This window comes from Lissotriton vulgaris, chromosome 7 (assembly GCF_964263255.1).
Source record: "Lissotriton vulgaris chromosome 7, aLisVul1.2, whole genome shotgun sequence".
Classification (NCBI taxonomy): domain Eukaryota; kingdom Metazoa; phylum Chordata; class Amphibia; order Caudata; family Salamandridae; genus Lissotriton; species Lissotriton vulgaris.
The window spans coordinates 335,808,462-335,823,009 of record NC_141695.1 but is presented as its reverse complement, the minus strand read 5'-3'; the positions used below and the strand labels follow the sequence as shown (position 1 = coordinate 335,823,009).

General features: G+C 42.1%; 1 protein-coding gene across 4 annotated transcripts in view; it reads right to left on the bottom strand.

Moving 5' to 3' along the window:
• LOC147701515 (kinesin-like protein KIF18B) overlaps positions 1–14,548 on the bottom strand; it is a 373,257-nt gene that overhangs the window by 29,972 nt on the left and 328,737 nt on the right. For all 4 annotated transcript variants that reach the window (XM_086930193.1, XM_086930194.1, XM_086930195.1 and 1 more), the window contains exon 16: positions 6,731–6,825. In XM_086930193.1, the coding sequence (XP_086786319.1) occupies positions 6,731–6,825 (95 nt within the window). The remainder of the gene's footprint in view (positions 1–6,730; positions 6,826–14,548) is intronic.

Below are 14,548 nucleotides of genomic sequence, written 5' to 3'. Positions count from 1 at the left end.
CAGTGAAAGGCGGAGAGGCCGGTGGAAAAGCAATCCGCGAGCCACAAAAAGAAGAGTTCGAGGATTTAGGCCATGGGGACAGCGAGGAGCCCTCCCTGGAAGATGCCGGTGAAAAGGCAACAATACGGCGCCCTGTCTCCGGGGAGGAACACAACAACAGATGGCAGACCTCTGGAGAAGACGAGATCTCAGGGGACGAATCAAGAACCCGACGCCAGCACGGCTCCGTGGAGTCCGCCACCAGCGCCTGATCAACGTCGATCGGCGCTGGAGTGGGTACTCGTGGCGCAGAGTCGACTTCTGCCACCACATGCTCTCCAGGAGGATGGGGCGGGGTCGGCGCCAGAACGGCAAGGAAGCGGCACCAAAAAGGCGCTGGCTCGGCCCAGACGGGGCAACCGTCCATGTCGAGGACCGAGAGGGACTTGGGAAAGCACCCCAGGTCTCTGCCTCCACCCGAGACTCCACCGGAGTCGGGAAGGAAGGCTCCCGGTGCCGAAACAGTGCTGGCTCGACCTCTGGTGAGGCAGCTGCCTGCTCAGAGGACCGAGGGGGATTCGGGGGCAAGCCCGGAGTCCCGGCAGCCTCCTGCGACGCCACAGGGAGCCCCGTAGGGATTTGCGATGAGGCAGGGACGCCAGGCGCCGAAGAGGAGGGCCCCGGATGACCGCTCCTCGACGACACCATCCTCCTTCGATCTGAAGCCGAAACCGCCGGTGACTCAGCGGAAGTCCCCGTGTGAGGCAAGGGACCCCTCCCCCCTCCTGCCACCCCCCCCTCAGGGATGCTTTGGCAAAATGTTTTCTGGATCCAGTCTCACGCCTGGGGATAATTGTACGTTAAGGAATCTGCAGCTAGTAGTATCTATCAGATATATATCTAAAAGGGTAATTTGTCTGCTTTCTTCAATCAGGTGGCTCATGTAGCAATCGCTATCTAGTAACCTCCATTTTGCTGGGGCCCTGGACGTAACACCTGATGCTACTCTATTTGTTTTTGTATTGGCAAACAGTCCTCAGCTTAGATCTGTTTCACTAGAAAACTGTTCTCAGTTGAAAAACAAGTTGTACATTGGCTTGATTCCAGAACCTTGAAAAACAAGGTGTGGGCCCCCTACTCAAAAGGGACAGAGCACCAACAGACTGAAAAGTCAAAAATGTATTCTCCATTTTGAGATACTTCATTAAACACACATACACATTCAGTTATATGCACAAGTCATACACAATCACCAACACTTCATCAAGAAAACACACTAACTCAGGATGTCAAGGCAATTATAGAAATATATAATAAAAATCCCACAGTGATTTGATAAAAACATACAATTAAGAATGTTCCAAAATACATTCAATATACCATAAAAAACATAATATATTGCACTTTTATAAATCATAAAACTTCAAACAACCCCCTGGAAAGGAATATAACGAGACTCTCAAATTTTGTAGATCAAAATAGGTGCGCGGGCAAAGAGGGATTGCTGAACCCTGACAGGAGTATCCTTTATTAATAGAACTCACACAGTGGTATCTAGTAGATAAGGAAAGTCATCCTTGAACTATCGGCCTCATCTAAATACGGACGATAACTGAATCCGTTGGACCCAGTTTTATGAAAAAAAAAATTTAAACGGAAAGCAGAATATTGAATTATACGTTTGTCCTGATGAAGGTGGTCAGATTGATTTAATCCACCGAAACGCGTCGACGGTTGAATTACAGTTACATTTATCAAAGACAGAAAGAAACAAAGACAGAGAATGAATCCCTCTGTGGTGTGCTGTTTATTATTGCAAATTAACAATCGAATGACGAAATTGGAGTGTCTCATATATCCCCATTTAGATGAATGCAGTTATATTCAAAATATTGCATGGATCCGGCCCTCTAGGACCGACTTTGGAGAACCCTGATCAAGGACATTCACAAGATCAATCTCTTCCATCATCGTTTTTGCATCCAGACTTGGTAATAGACCATTAGCAGCAATCCTTAAGATTCACAAAGCAAAATGTGTTTCTGTTGCCTCTTATGGAAGTGACATCTGGCGGGATGTTGATGTTTCTCCTCTCCAAACTGTAGAAAATATGTTTTTAAACAAACTATTATTTCTTGCAAACGGCAATGCTAGTTTTATAGCTAATGGAGATTCGGGTGTGGATTTTCTTACAGATTTACTGAGAAGGCACCCCTTGATACAGTGGATTTCGGTAGGACTTAAACCTGAAGCAGAATTGAACCACATGGTAATCAGAGATTGTTTTGCTTTGAACAGATCTAATAGAATCCCTTGGTTCCTTTGTATTAATAGAATTGTCACAGAATTGTTTCATCAGCAGAACTGGTGTGGTCTTTAAGATCTCACATTGTTATTAACTTCGCCCACCCATGAAACTTATTTAGATCTAGGAACTCCCTCTCCTTACTGTTTTTACTGAGTAGATTTAGATTATATTTGATTGATCATTTGCTATCAGTTTCAAAGGGCTGGCATAAGGATTTTCCCCAGAACCCTGTAGTTGTGATCTGGTTTCAAAACAGGAAACCTTGCATTTTAAAACAGTCTGTCGATACAAGATAATTTGTTTAAGAAGTATACAAATTTACATTGACAGATACAATAAAATAGGATTGTGAAAGTAGCCAGGGTTACAACAGAGAAAAAGAAGACTTGTTAGCAGACAATATTTTCAAGAGGCAAAATGTGATTTTTGAGGAACTGAACTATAGAAATGAGCGGCCAGCTCAGATTTAACTGCGAAGGACATTCCACAGGATTGGTCAGGGGGCCTAAGGAGGTTGTGAGTGTACAGAGTGAGGTGTGGACTGAAATGTGGTATGTGAGTAGATGAGAGCTTGGAGGAATGTAAACTTGCTCCAGATGCTTGGACCAGAATAAGCCTGCATGAGACAGGTGAGTGTCTTGGATGTTGAATAGAATTCTTGACATAAATAAATGCACATTTTGAGGTGTATACTATTGTGCATTAGTCCATCTGGCTCATCACTGTAATTAGTGATTGATGTTCTGAAAGGAAAAATAAATATTAATAATATTAAGTAGCTGAAAGCTGTGCCTAAAGTAAAGTCGCTGAGCTAAACTTTACATCAAGTTTTCTCACGGAGGACAAGGACTGGGGAATCTATTGAAGCAAGTTAGGAAAAGAGAAATGTAAGAGTTGGAGCCAAGAATGTAAATTACTTTTGCTTTCAATGACATCAACATAATGGAACAACAAGGTAATGGATGGAATGCTTGAAATAATCTCAGCCACTGGCAATTGCTTGGGTCGCATTTCATTACATCCACCACTCTAGACAAAGGCCCACCTTACACTTGCCAGTACCGACTCTGCTCCTGATGGGAACAGTCTGTCCAAACTGCCAGGCAAGGCTCCCTTCTACTTGGTCTCTTTGGTAAGGTATAGCTTGAGCTCTAGTACACAGTGAGCATGGAAGCCACGTCTGGAAATATAAGTTGGCCTGGCTTGGCAGTTCAGGATGGACTGTTCATACTGGAGCAGAATCATACAGTTGGTTCTAAGATGAGGTGACCTGATAGGCAAAAAAAAAACTATGGACTAGGATGTAGACTAGAGTAATTACCAGTGTTTAAGATTTCGGTTTACTTCAGGTCAATGTAATGGAACCAGGGCATGTGAGGCAGTTGGAGAGTGGAAGGCTGATTTCTGTATCATCACTGCTGAGGTGATCAGAGGAACCAAAGATTGCAGTAATGTGCCAAACAGAGCTGATGAAGAGGAAAACTCAGAGAAAGGCATTGGACAGACCCCTGTGCAACATAAACTTACATGGGGCTTATGGATAAATTGGAACCTACCACAGTGTTGTGCACTCGCTATGCGGGATTTGTGTGGTGATCAATTTTGTTTCAGCACTGATACGATAGCCAAACATTGGAAACATTTTGTGTAAGAGCTGGAGAGGAGTGTGAAATTGAAGAGAGAGGAAAGGAGAATTAAAACACTTCAGGAGAAATTGAATAATCCCAGTTTGTTCAACTCACTTGAGTAGATGGTGTCTGCTAAGTTGTAACACAAGAACAATAAATACAGATGAACAGTGCATAGCTCTTGGAGGACTCCCATGTATTATTATTTGCTGTAAGAATATGAGTAGGCTTTCCTGTTTTCAGTTTCTATTTTTGGTAAATTCTGGTGGGATTTTTTCATTGTTTTCAAGTGATTTCAATATCTTTAAAAAACAGTGATTATTTGTGGTTACATATTTTCGTGCCATTAAAAACAACAGAAACCGTGTTTTTCCGGTGTTTTATTGCTTGCTTTCTGCACTAATAGTGCATGGTATAGATTCAGTGTATGTATAGTGTATATGAGGTCCAAATAGATTTTTGCAAATTAAACTTATTGTGGTACACCATACAATACTTTGTCAGTGAGTCTTTGTTCATGTGCGCTCGCTCTTTCCTTCCCATGTAAACTTCTGTGAAAAGGCCCTCTCAACATTGGCACTTGAGACGGGCAATGCCAAAATAGCCAGTACACAATTTGTTAACTCTGGCCACTGACATAGCTTTCCATGCCAATACTGGTGTATTTGAAGATTGCGATTCTCAGGGAAGGTTCTGCAACATTTGTATTGAACTGGAGGCTTATGCCCTCAGGGTTATTGAAGTAGTCAAAAATGAAGAAGACCTTTTGAAACTACAGAGGAGATTCCCCTTTATGTAAGAGATCTAGAACTTGTAGAGAGTACCACAGTAAGGTTCCATTGACTTCAAATTCCATGGTTGGTGAAGGGACATTTCTATGCATCATTGCAAGCCATTTCTCATACCTTGTAAAATAAAAGTTCCTGAATTGCTCTTTAACACTGCTTTGCTTCCCAAGTGGCAAGCACTCTAACATGGAACATGTTGCAGTACCAAAGTCACTAAAGGTGTCACCCTACTCTCAAGGAGATGTTTCACATCTACACCAATTATGCTGAACACATTGCAGACAAGGTTTTTTTTCCAGACTCTAGTTTTTTTATTATGTCCACAACAACAGTTATTTTTTCCTGTAAAGAACGCACTAGTGTACTTTTTTTGACATCACTTTCAGTACCAATGATCCTCACATTTCTTGCCTTTGGCATCATCACTCAGCAGAAATTCTGTAAACTGTTGGCTCATGGATAATATAGCATTCATAACCCCTTGGACTGAGAACCATCAGCTATGGGAAACAGTTGGGATGACTCTTTATTTGATGCCACAAAAAGCACAAAATGAGAAATATTTAGGTTTTAGTTCCTGTGCATAAGAAAACCGTGCACCAGAATGGAATAAAAAGTCAATAGTATTCCTCTTTAACCCTGAAAATTGTAAAGAAGTTTTCAGCATACAATCTAACAAGGGGCAAGGGTTTCTTACAGGGAAGCACTTCAGCTCAGGTATCAATTTTGACAGGTCATCACACAACTTTTTAATGTCCTTTGTTAAATCACTGCACATACATACAATATCACTCCAATCTTTGTTGAACGTGGAAAGAACATTTTTTGCAGAGCATTCCAAGTGACACTGCGTTCAATATTTTCCAAAAGTCTGGTGTAATGTTTTCACCACTATCCCAGATGCTTGGCGATAGCGCTGTTTTCACATATACTTGTCACTATACCTTGCATTGAAAGTTTAAAGCCTGATGTGTTGGCAATTCACCTACTAGCAATACTGACACACTAGAAACTAGGGGCTAATGTATTAAGGGTTTTTACCCATTCTCTGTGGGTAAATGTGATGACACATATTAAGGAAGAGTCTTATGAAACCAGCCATTTTACCTAGCAGTGAAATAATCAAACCTAGCCAAAATATTAAATATGGTTTTGATATTTCCTGGCTCTCTACAGTTTATAAAAATAATTAAACAAGACCTAAAACATGCTTCTAAATCCTGCAGCTTTAGACCAAAGACCACAAAACTGAAAAAAGAAACAGGAAGAAGAAACAATATTTTTGGCATCCCTAAACAACAAAACTCAAGCAGAATAATGTTAGCCCAGTCTTTCTTACTGCTATCTTGAATAACAAAGTCACATTCATGAAGGAAAAAAATGACTGTCACTCTATTTTTCCTTTTCTTTGAATAGCATTTAGTTTGTGGTTATGCAGGTGTTTTTTCAGTGTTTTTATGTTTTCACTAGTGAGGGCTATTTCTCTTTCAGTGGGGTTTTATCAGTTATTATAGGTTTAAACCTAAAACCGGACAGCCTATGAGCAAGGGATGTCCTCGAAGGAGGGGATCCCTGCAGAACAGTAAGAGAAAAAGTGAATAGTCAATAGAGATTCTGCTCAATAGGTCATTGTGTTTTTACTGGAGGATTCTCTGTCTGACGGAGAATAATAATCATATAGCAGTTGAAACTAAAAAAATCCAACTCTGGACAAATTGGTCACTATCACAGTGTGGGGAAGTTACAAAGTTAGAGAGAGGATGTGTACATTTGTTTCTACCTTCAAGCTGCCTGCTTGTTTTCACAGAGTCAGCCACAAGGGGCGATTTCTAGGTGTGTTCATTCTGGCCTATTCAGCAGTTTATCTCGAATACCCTGTTACAAATTCAAGTGGTGTGGGAGACTGATGTTTGAGCATTTGAATGAGGCATGTTGGTTGGTTGCTAGAATCAAAAGGAGGGTAGATTTTGAACGGGGAGGAATGTATAAACATGCACCGACTGAGATGGTGCACAGGCATCACTTACCTACTATGGTATTAGCTTTTTTCACTGTACTGCTGTGGAGTCTGGCGATGCGGCTCTGGCTATATGGACCACCGATGGACTTTGAGGTTGTTATGCTGTTTGAAGAAATGATCAACAGGTTAGTGGAGAGAACAGTAAACAGCAGCGGATACCCACTTCCAGGGGTATTCCTCAACGAGAAATAAGAGAAATTAATTTCCTTTCGGCCCCATACATTACATCAAAATCATCCTAGGTTCAGGAAAGGTATAGATATTCAAGCTACCGAACTGCCCGTCATAGTACTGGGGTGATTGCTTCATGAATGTGACTGAATAAAATTAGACGGAGGATACAGTATGACTGATGCCCTGACCTTTAATGGAAATGTGTAGATAAAGAGGGAAGGGTTTGAGATATAAAACTTAATGGAGTGAAGAAATTTACTACAAATCAAAGAAGAGCTACAGACATTCATCAGTTAAGTATGCAAAAAACACAAATGTGCTCATGTTCAGAAGTGGTCAGAGCCACGACTGGAGTTGTGTGGCAACAGCTGGTGACAGTAGGGATCCATTTAATGGCAGTTTTCAGGATCTAACCTGGCACCCTGGGGTATTTATATGATGAGGTATCCGTGAGAAGTAGTATCAATTAGAAGTAAGGCAAACCATCTAGCTCTTGTATTTGAACACGTTAAGATAATTTGGATGGTGAGCAGTCAAAATTTCGACATTTTAATATCGACCTACACTAATATCAAGTTTTTAATATCGGAGGGACAGAATATCGAAGTCAAGAATATCGTTGACCAGAATATCGACTGCAAGGTAAGTAATATTGATTTATTTAATATCGAAGTATAGAGCGGGTTGTGAGTTTATAGGGGAATAGGGTGGGAAGTAATTTAATTATAATTAATTAATGTTTTTATTTATTGTTATTGAATGTTAATTTATTGCTAATTATTAATTAGTAATTAGTATGTATTAATTGGTTAATTTATAATGTTGTTAATTATAAGTAATGTATATTAATTTGTAGTTAATGTTAATTAATTTATTGTAAATTAATTGGTAATAATTAATTTATCAATTAATATAAAGTTTGTTATTTTTAATGTGTAGCGGGTTGTGGGTGCATAGGGGAATAGGGTGGGAAGAAATTTAAATATAATTAATCAATTAATGTTTTTATTTATTGTTATTGATACATTTATTGTTAATTATTAAATGGTAATTACTTTTTATTAGTTGGTTAATTTTAAATTATATTAATTATAATTGATTTGATAAGTATGTTGATTTAACTCCTATGCTATCCAACACTTTCCCTACTATTGCACTCACTGGGGTGGGAATAGTAATTATTACCCCTACGCTATCCAACACTTTCCCTACTGTTGCACTCACTGGAGTTGGAATACTAATTTTTAACCCTTCGCTATCCAACGCTTTCACTCCTGTTGCACTCTCTGGAGTGGGAATAGTAATTTTTGCCCCTATGCTATCCATCGCTTTCCCTACTGTTGCACTCACTGGAGTGGGTATAGTAATTTTTACCTTTACGCTATCCAACACTTTCCCTACTGTTGCACTCTGGAGTTGGAATAGTAATTTTCACCCCTACGCTATCCAGAGCTTTCCCTACTGTTGCACTCACTGGAGTGGGAATAGTAAATTTTACCCCTACGCTATCCAGCGTGTGTCCCTACTGTTGCAATCACTGGAGTGGGAATAGTAATTTTTACCCCTACGCTATCCAGCGCTTTCCCTACTGTTGCACTCTCTGGAGTGGGAATAGCAACTTTTACCCTGACACTATCCAACTCTTTCCCTAATGTTGTAATATGTGGAGTAAGAATATATATTAATTTATATGTAATGTTTAATTAATTTTAATATTATATGTATTCATTATTTTTTTAATATGTTTTAATATTTATATCTATATATTTTTTAATTGTGTATTATTTACAAATTTTTACATTATTTTTAAACCATTTAAAAAAACTATATTTTTAACATCGATATTTTTGACAGATATTTTTTTTCCTATATTTTTGTACTTACCTTTTTGTAGATATGACTTCAATATTTTTGTCTTCGATATTTCTGTGTCGATATTATTGTAGTTCGATTTTTTGTCTGTCGATATTTTGTCAGACATTTAATTTGGACAACTGACTCAAGAAAGAGCTTCTAATATTCAAGACTGTCTGGTATTCTCTGTTTATTTTCATCAGCACTGTTATTTTGCTGCCTGATTGATTTTTTCGTAGTTTTCTTGTTTCGTCTACTACTGATAATCCCAACATTTGTTAAGGCTCTTATAATTTGAAATACATGTGAAGTTAAAGACACATGTCCCATAAAAATGGCTTCATTGTCCTACAACACTAACTAACTCTAGTAGGAAACTTTACTAGACCAAAAGAGATGGATACTTGGCCTTTAAAGACATTTTTTTGCCTGAGCCGTTCAAAAACAGCTCAAGAGTAAAGCAGTTAAATATTTAGGGCCAAAAGATAACTCCTTTCTCTTTGCCTTGGATTCCTATGCTGATGGATGTGCTGGATCTTTGAGGAGCGGATTTGGTAACACAAAAATATGCATCCCATTGCTATGTAGGTGAGCAGCCACTGCCCCGAGATAAATTAGCAATCAGGGTAGGGGCGTGGCCAAGCCGGCGACCTAGATAGCCGCACAGCATTGAAGCTCCGCCAAGCACTGCCTGCAATTTTCACTCCATTGAACATCCCACAAGTCAATTATGGGCACATCACTCCAGCACGACATTGTCCACTGCTGCTGAGGTTGTAATTCACGGGGCCATGACTAGCCGAGGACTCCATCCTGCATTTGTCCGCCTTTAAAGACCCTGCAGGCTAGCCTGAAGGCGGGGCCACAGCGTGTCTGGTGGCCACGGCCGGAGAATGCATCATGGGGTTGCTGGACTGAGCACCATCTGCAGCGGAACTCTTGGTTGGGTCCCACCTCCGTCGTGGCAAGAAGAGCCACTGCAGGCAAACACCCGGAGGGATCCCGGGGTGCGGCTCCCGCCTGGGGTGCTCCGGGCCCGCTTTGCTACCGGAGCTCCCTGCCAGGCCCGATTGACACAGTGGCCTGCCGGAGTCATTTCGGGCCCTTGGGATAAGATTTGTGTCTGCCATCATCGGGTGGCGGCCCTCCATAGAGGTTAGGACCTGCCTGTCTGTGTGTGAACATGACAGCAGTGAATAGGCCGCAGTAAGCTACATTGCCATGCTACACTGATCTCTTGCTCCCTCCCTTTGCCTCCAACTGCTGGATGTAGAAGACGTTGCTAGCCGATTCCAACGTTGCCACTGTTGGGGCCTGAGAACGGACTTGCCTCCCGCTTGCTATCTTGCCTGCTTGGCATCTTGAGACTGGTCCTTGGCTACATCGTCGGTGCGGGCTGGGGTGCCTGATTATGTGACTCTGGAGTTGGGGCAGTCTCTCATTTCCCGATTACTGACAACTTTTCACCCCTGGTGATGCCGACTGACCCAGCAAATCTCTGCATTTTTTTACTCAGCTTTGCGACGCGATCCCTTTTGTGTTGTCTGCACCATATTTCCAATCTGACTTTGGATGCTCTGCCTTTTGCTGAGCCCAACTTCATCCAGTGCCATTATTTACTGTGCCTCCTGCTGCCACCTGTGCATCTGCTGCCTGGCAATTTCCCTCTGCATAAATATCCACTGTGGTTACAATTGATCTATGTCTGATATAGTGGTTTCCTTTCTGGATATAGGAAGCATTTTTCCTTTCTTTGTTCCCAACTTTTAATACTTTGAATAGTACTACGTACAAATGTGGTTGGGTTTTAAGCCTTATGTGTTTTGTTTATGTTTTTAATATTTTTGCACAGTTTCAGAGACTGTGAGATTTTTATTAAATTGATTGTGTTCTGTGATTTATATGGTACCGATGATCTGTGAATAAATGTGTATCCTTTTTAGATTTGTTTTTTGATTATATCCTTTTTGTCCATTCTCATCCCACTGGTGTGAGGCGGTGTGTGTATAAGTGGTGTGGCAAGTGTGAATCTATTTAAACTGTTTTTTTATGACTCAGGTATTTCCCTCTGCATACTTGTGCTTGGCTGCTCCTTTACAAGCCGTCCATTACTACAGTTTGTTCCAGCGCTCTTTCCTTGGCAGAAACAGTGCACATATTACAATGGGACATGGAGACCCCAGGCAAAAACAGCTTATCCTCGCGAACCAGCTAGAACCCTGCACTATAAACACACGCCCTCTGATTTACCTAGTGCCTCGGAACATACAATGTCTGAACCTTCATCAGATGGCACAGCCGCAATTATGGCCACATTTTGAGCCGGTTTTAAGTCCATTGACTCTAGATTTAACAACCTAACCCGACGTTTCGATGCAATGTCTGAATGGCTCAATCGTCATAGTTGGAGGCTTGATGGTGCAGGGCACAGAATCTTAGAGATTGAGGACGGCAATTCTGACACAATGAGGCACCTTGAGCGAGTGGAGCTGATTTTCAAGACAACTGCAGCTAATAACAAGGATTTGGAGGCGAGATCTCGTCGTAGTAATATTCGTATAGCTGGCACATTGGAATCCACCAACATGTGACAAATGGATGTCTTTGTGGAACACCTCTTGGCTTTTTGACAGGAAGTCCTTCACTGATACTTTTGAGGTCGAAAAAGCACACCAAATACTTGATCACAGGCCAGTCTCTGGGGCGTCGCCCAAACAGAATATTGCCAGGCTCCTACATTTTTGCAATCGCTACAGCGCACTACAAATGGTTCGGGACAAGGGTTCGCTGCAATAGCAAGAATCTACAATTTCAATTTATCCCAAGTATACTCCATTGTTTCAAGAGGCCAGTCACAAATGTATTGATGTTAAACGCACTCTCCAAAAGATGGGGCTAAACTATGGGATGTTCTATCCTGCACATCTCTGGGTGGTACTTGATGGCCGACACCACATTTTCAACACTCATGCGGATGCTGAAAGGTTCTGCAAGAAGCACGCTTCTGGCGAACACCCACCCAGCACTAGTCCTGGTTGCTGCAGCTTCTGCTTACCTGACGCCTGGGACACACTCCTTGTAACTTGACCTACGCAATTTGTTGATTTATAAATATGATCAACTTCCGATTGGTGACTGTTATATTGTTCTTCCACACTCCATTTGATTATGCAGTACATTGTATTTTGCCATGCTATCTCTTCTCAAATTGCTCACCTGTTCAATGACTTGCCAATTATTGTTCCTTCAGGGCTTTGCTCATCAGGGTGTTGTCACCCCTCCATGGTGTACACCACTATGTTTGTACTTTTGCTTTCTCTTGGGGCTATTTGGGTTCTCCAGCCTATGTTTTGAATGGAGTAGTAGAGGGGGGGGGGGTACTTTTTTTTTGTTTTACCACTTGTTGAAGCCTTGCTATTGCCATGGTGCGCACTAGATTTACCATTGCAAGCTTTAGTCATATGTAATACTGTTCTTAAACATTATGCCACAGCCACTAGTAGAGACATGGAGTTTCCACTGTCCTGCATGTCATGTAATTTTAGAGGTTTGAACAATCCTCAAAAGGGGAAACGGGTCCTCTCTTAATTACACCACTCCAGGATTCCTTCAGGAGACGCACTTGGCTCCCAGACTGGACTGTGGGTAAGCATCCTCCTGGGGTACGAGTTGCCATTTTTCTCACTATAGTTCCTACTCAAGTGGGGTGTGCATCTTGCTACATAGTAGTGTCCCATGTCAGCTGATTTGGCCTGCCTCGGACCCCGCTAGTCGAGACTGGTTTGTAATGGAAGGAGTTGGCAGGTCGAATAGTGTTACTAGTCAATGTATATACAAACACTGACTCCCCCGATTTCTTTGAGCACTAATCTTTCTAACTCAGCCAATACCAGTTGGGCGGTATTGGCTGAGTTATTGGGCGGTGACCTAAACCTTATTTGGCAACCAGAGCTTTACTCCACTAGTTCTACAGCTATTGTGCAGCCTCATTCTTTAACGATCTTCACAGACCTTCTTGGTACATTTCATTTGTCAGACGCATGGTAACATAAATTTCTGAGACAGCGAGAGTATACTTTTTACTCTGTCCAGTTCAACGTGTGGACTCGCATTACTCATTGGTGCATGTTCTAAGGCGCTCTTTTATGGTTACACACTATTGCATACTTCTCCTGCACGCTGGTGGTTCATGCTCCTGTGGTACTCACATTACACACACTTGTAAATGTCCCTATGGTTCGGCAATGACAATTTCCTTCTAGCGCACTATATGACAGTCTTTCACTCTGTTCGGGAGGCTATTATTTAATTTATTCCCATTAACATTGGTTCTGTCGAGAGCCCCTCTACTCTGTGGGATGCCTTCAAGCCCTATGCAAGAGGAGTGTGTATCTAAAAAGCATGCTGGGGTGCTTCATATTATCTGTGCTTGCTAAGATAGAGGAAAAGCTCCAGGCACTAGACTCTACTGACGGCGGAGTCACCCACCCATCAGCTCCATGATAGATCAAAATTAATGCACAAGTTCCATGACCTCGCCCAATGCGAGGTTGCCTTCCCGGAAAATATGCAAGAGTGTATCGGTATGGTGAGACTGAACATCCCCCGCTGATCATGGGCTCGTCTGCTTCGTCCCTCTTACCATGCCACATATGTAACTCACTTGAGCGACCGGATAGCACTGAGGAAACTTCCATTCTGGCAGACTTTACTGATTACTATAAGGCACTTTACACTTATCGCCCGGGTGCCAGTGAAGAGGCACTGACCAACTAGACTGCAATTACCATGGTGTGGATCAAAGCCGGTCAACAGTAATTCCTTGCCTCCCCCATCACATGTGAGTAAGTCTCACATGCCATTGAGGACTTGAGCGGATCCATGGCCCTCTGATGAGTTCACTGGCGACTTTTACAAAGACTATAAACTCATTTATTAGATATTTATGCTGAATCTCTTGAATGTGGCTCCCTCCCCCCACACTTTGGGAAGCTGTCATTATGATTCTGCTTAAGCCGAACAGGCCTCCTTTCCAGTGCTCCATGTACCGTCCATTGTACCTTTTAAATTTTGAAACTAAAATACTGGCCAAGGTTTTAGCTATCCGCCTTTCTTCATTAATGGATTGTATCATTTTCCTCATGCAATCTGGCATGGTACAACACTGTTCCACTTCAATCAACCTCTGCACCTTATCTGCAGTGATCAACCAAATATCCGCTACCTTCCCCATGGTAGTTGCGCTATTAGATGCCAAAAAGGCATTCAATTTGCTCAAATGGTCTTTTCTCCATGAGACACTATGGATTTAGGCCCAGCTCTCTGATCAATTGTTCTTTTTGCATTTGTCACCCAGAGTGGGACGGGTATGCCCAGACGTGGGTGCCCTGCTCTCCATGCCACTTGAGTCAAGCTAGCCTGGCTGATAAGGGGTGATGCCACGAAATCGGTCCCAGGATGCTTGTTTCCAGCCCAGGGAGGACCTGGCATTGCAGTTTGGGCTGGACTGTTTCCATGGAACAGGGTCAAGACGGATTTGCATATGGCTGGGTCTAATGGCATGGGAAGCAAAAAAATATCCGCCACCGTTCCCTCGGTAGCTGAGCTATTAGATGCCAAAAAGGCATTCAATTTGCTCGAATGGTCTTTTCTCCATGCCAAACGATGGGTTTAGGTCCAGATTTCTGTACTGTGGTGAATGTTTGATATTAATCAGCCTTCTGTCCATCAATTCTTCTTTTTGCATTTGTCACCCAGAGTGGGACAGGTATGTCCCGAAACCGGTCCCAGGATGCTT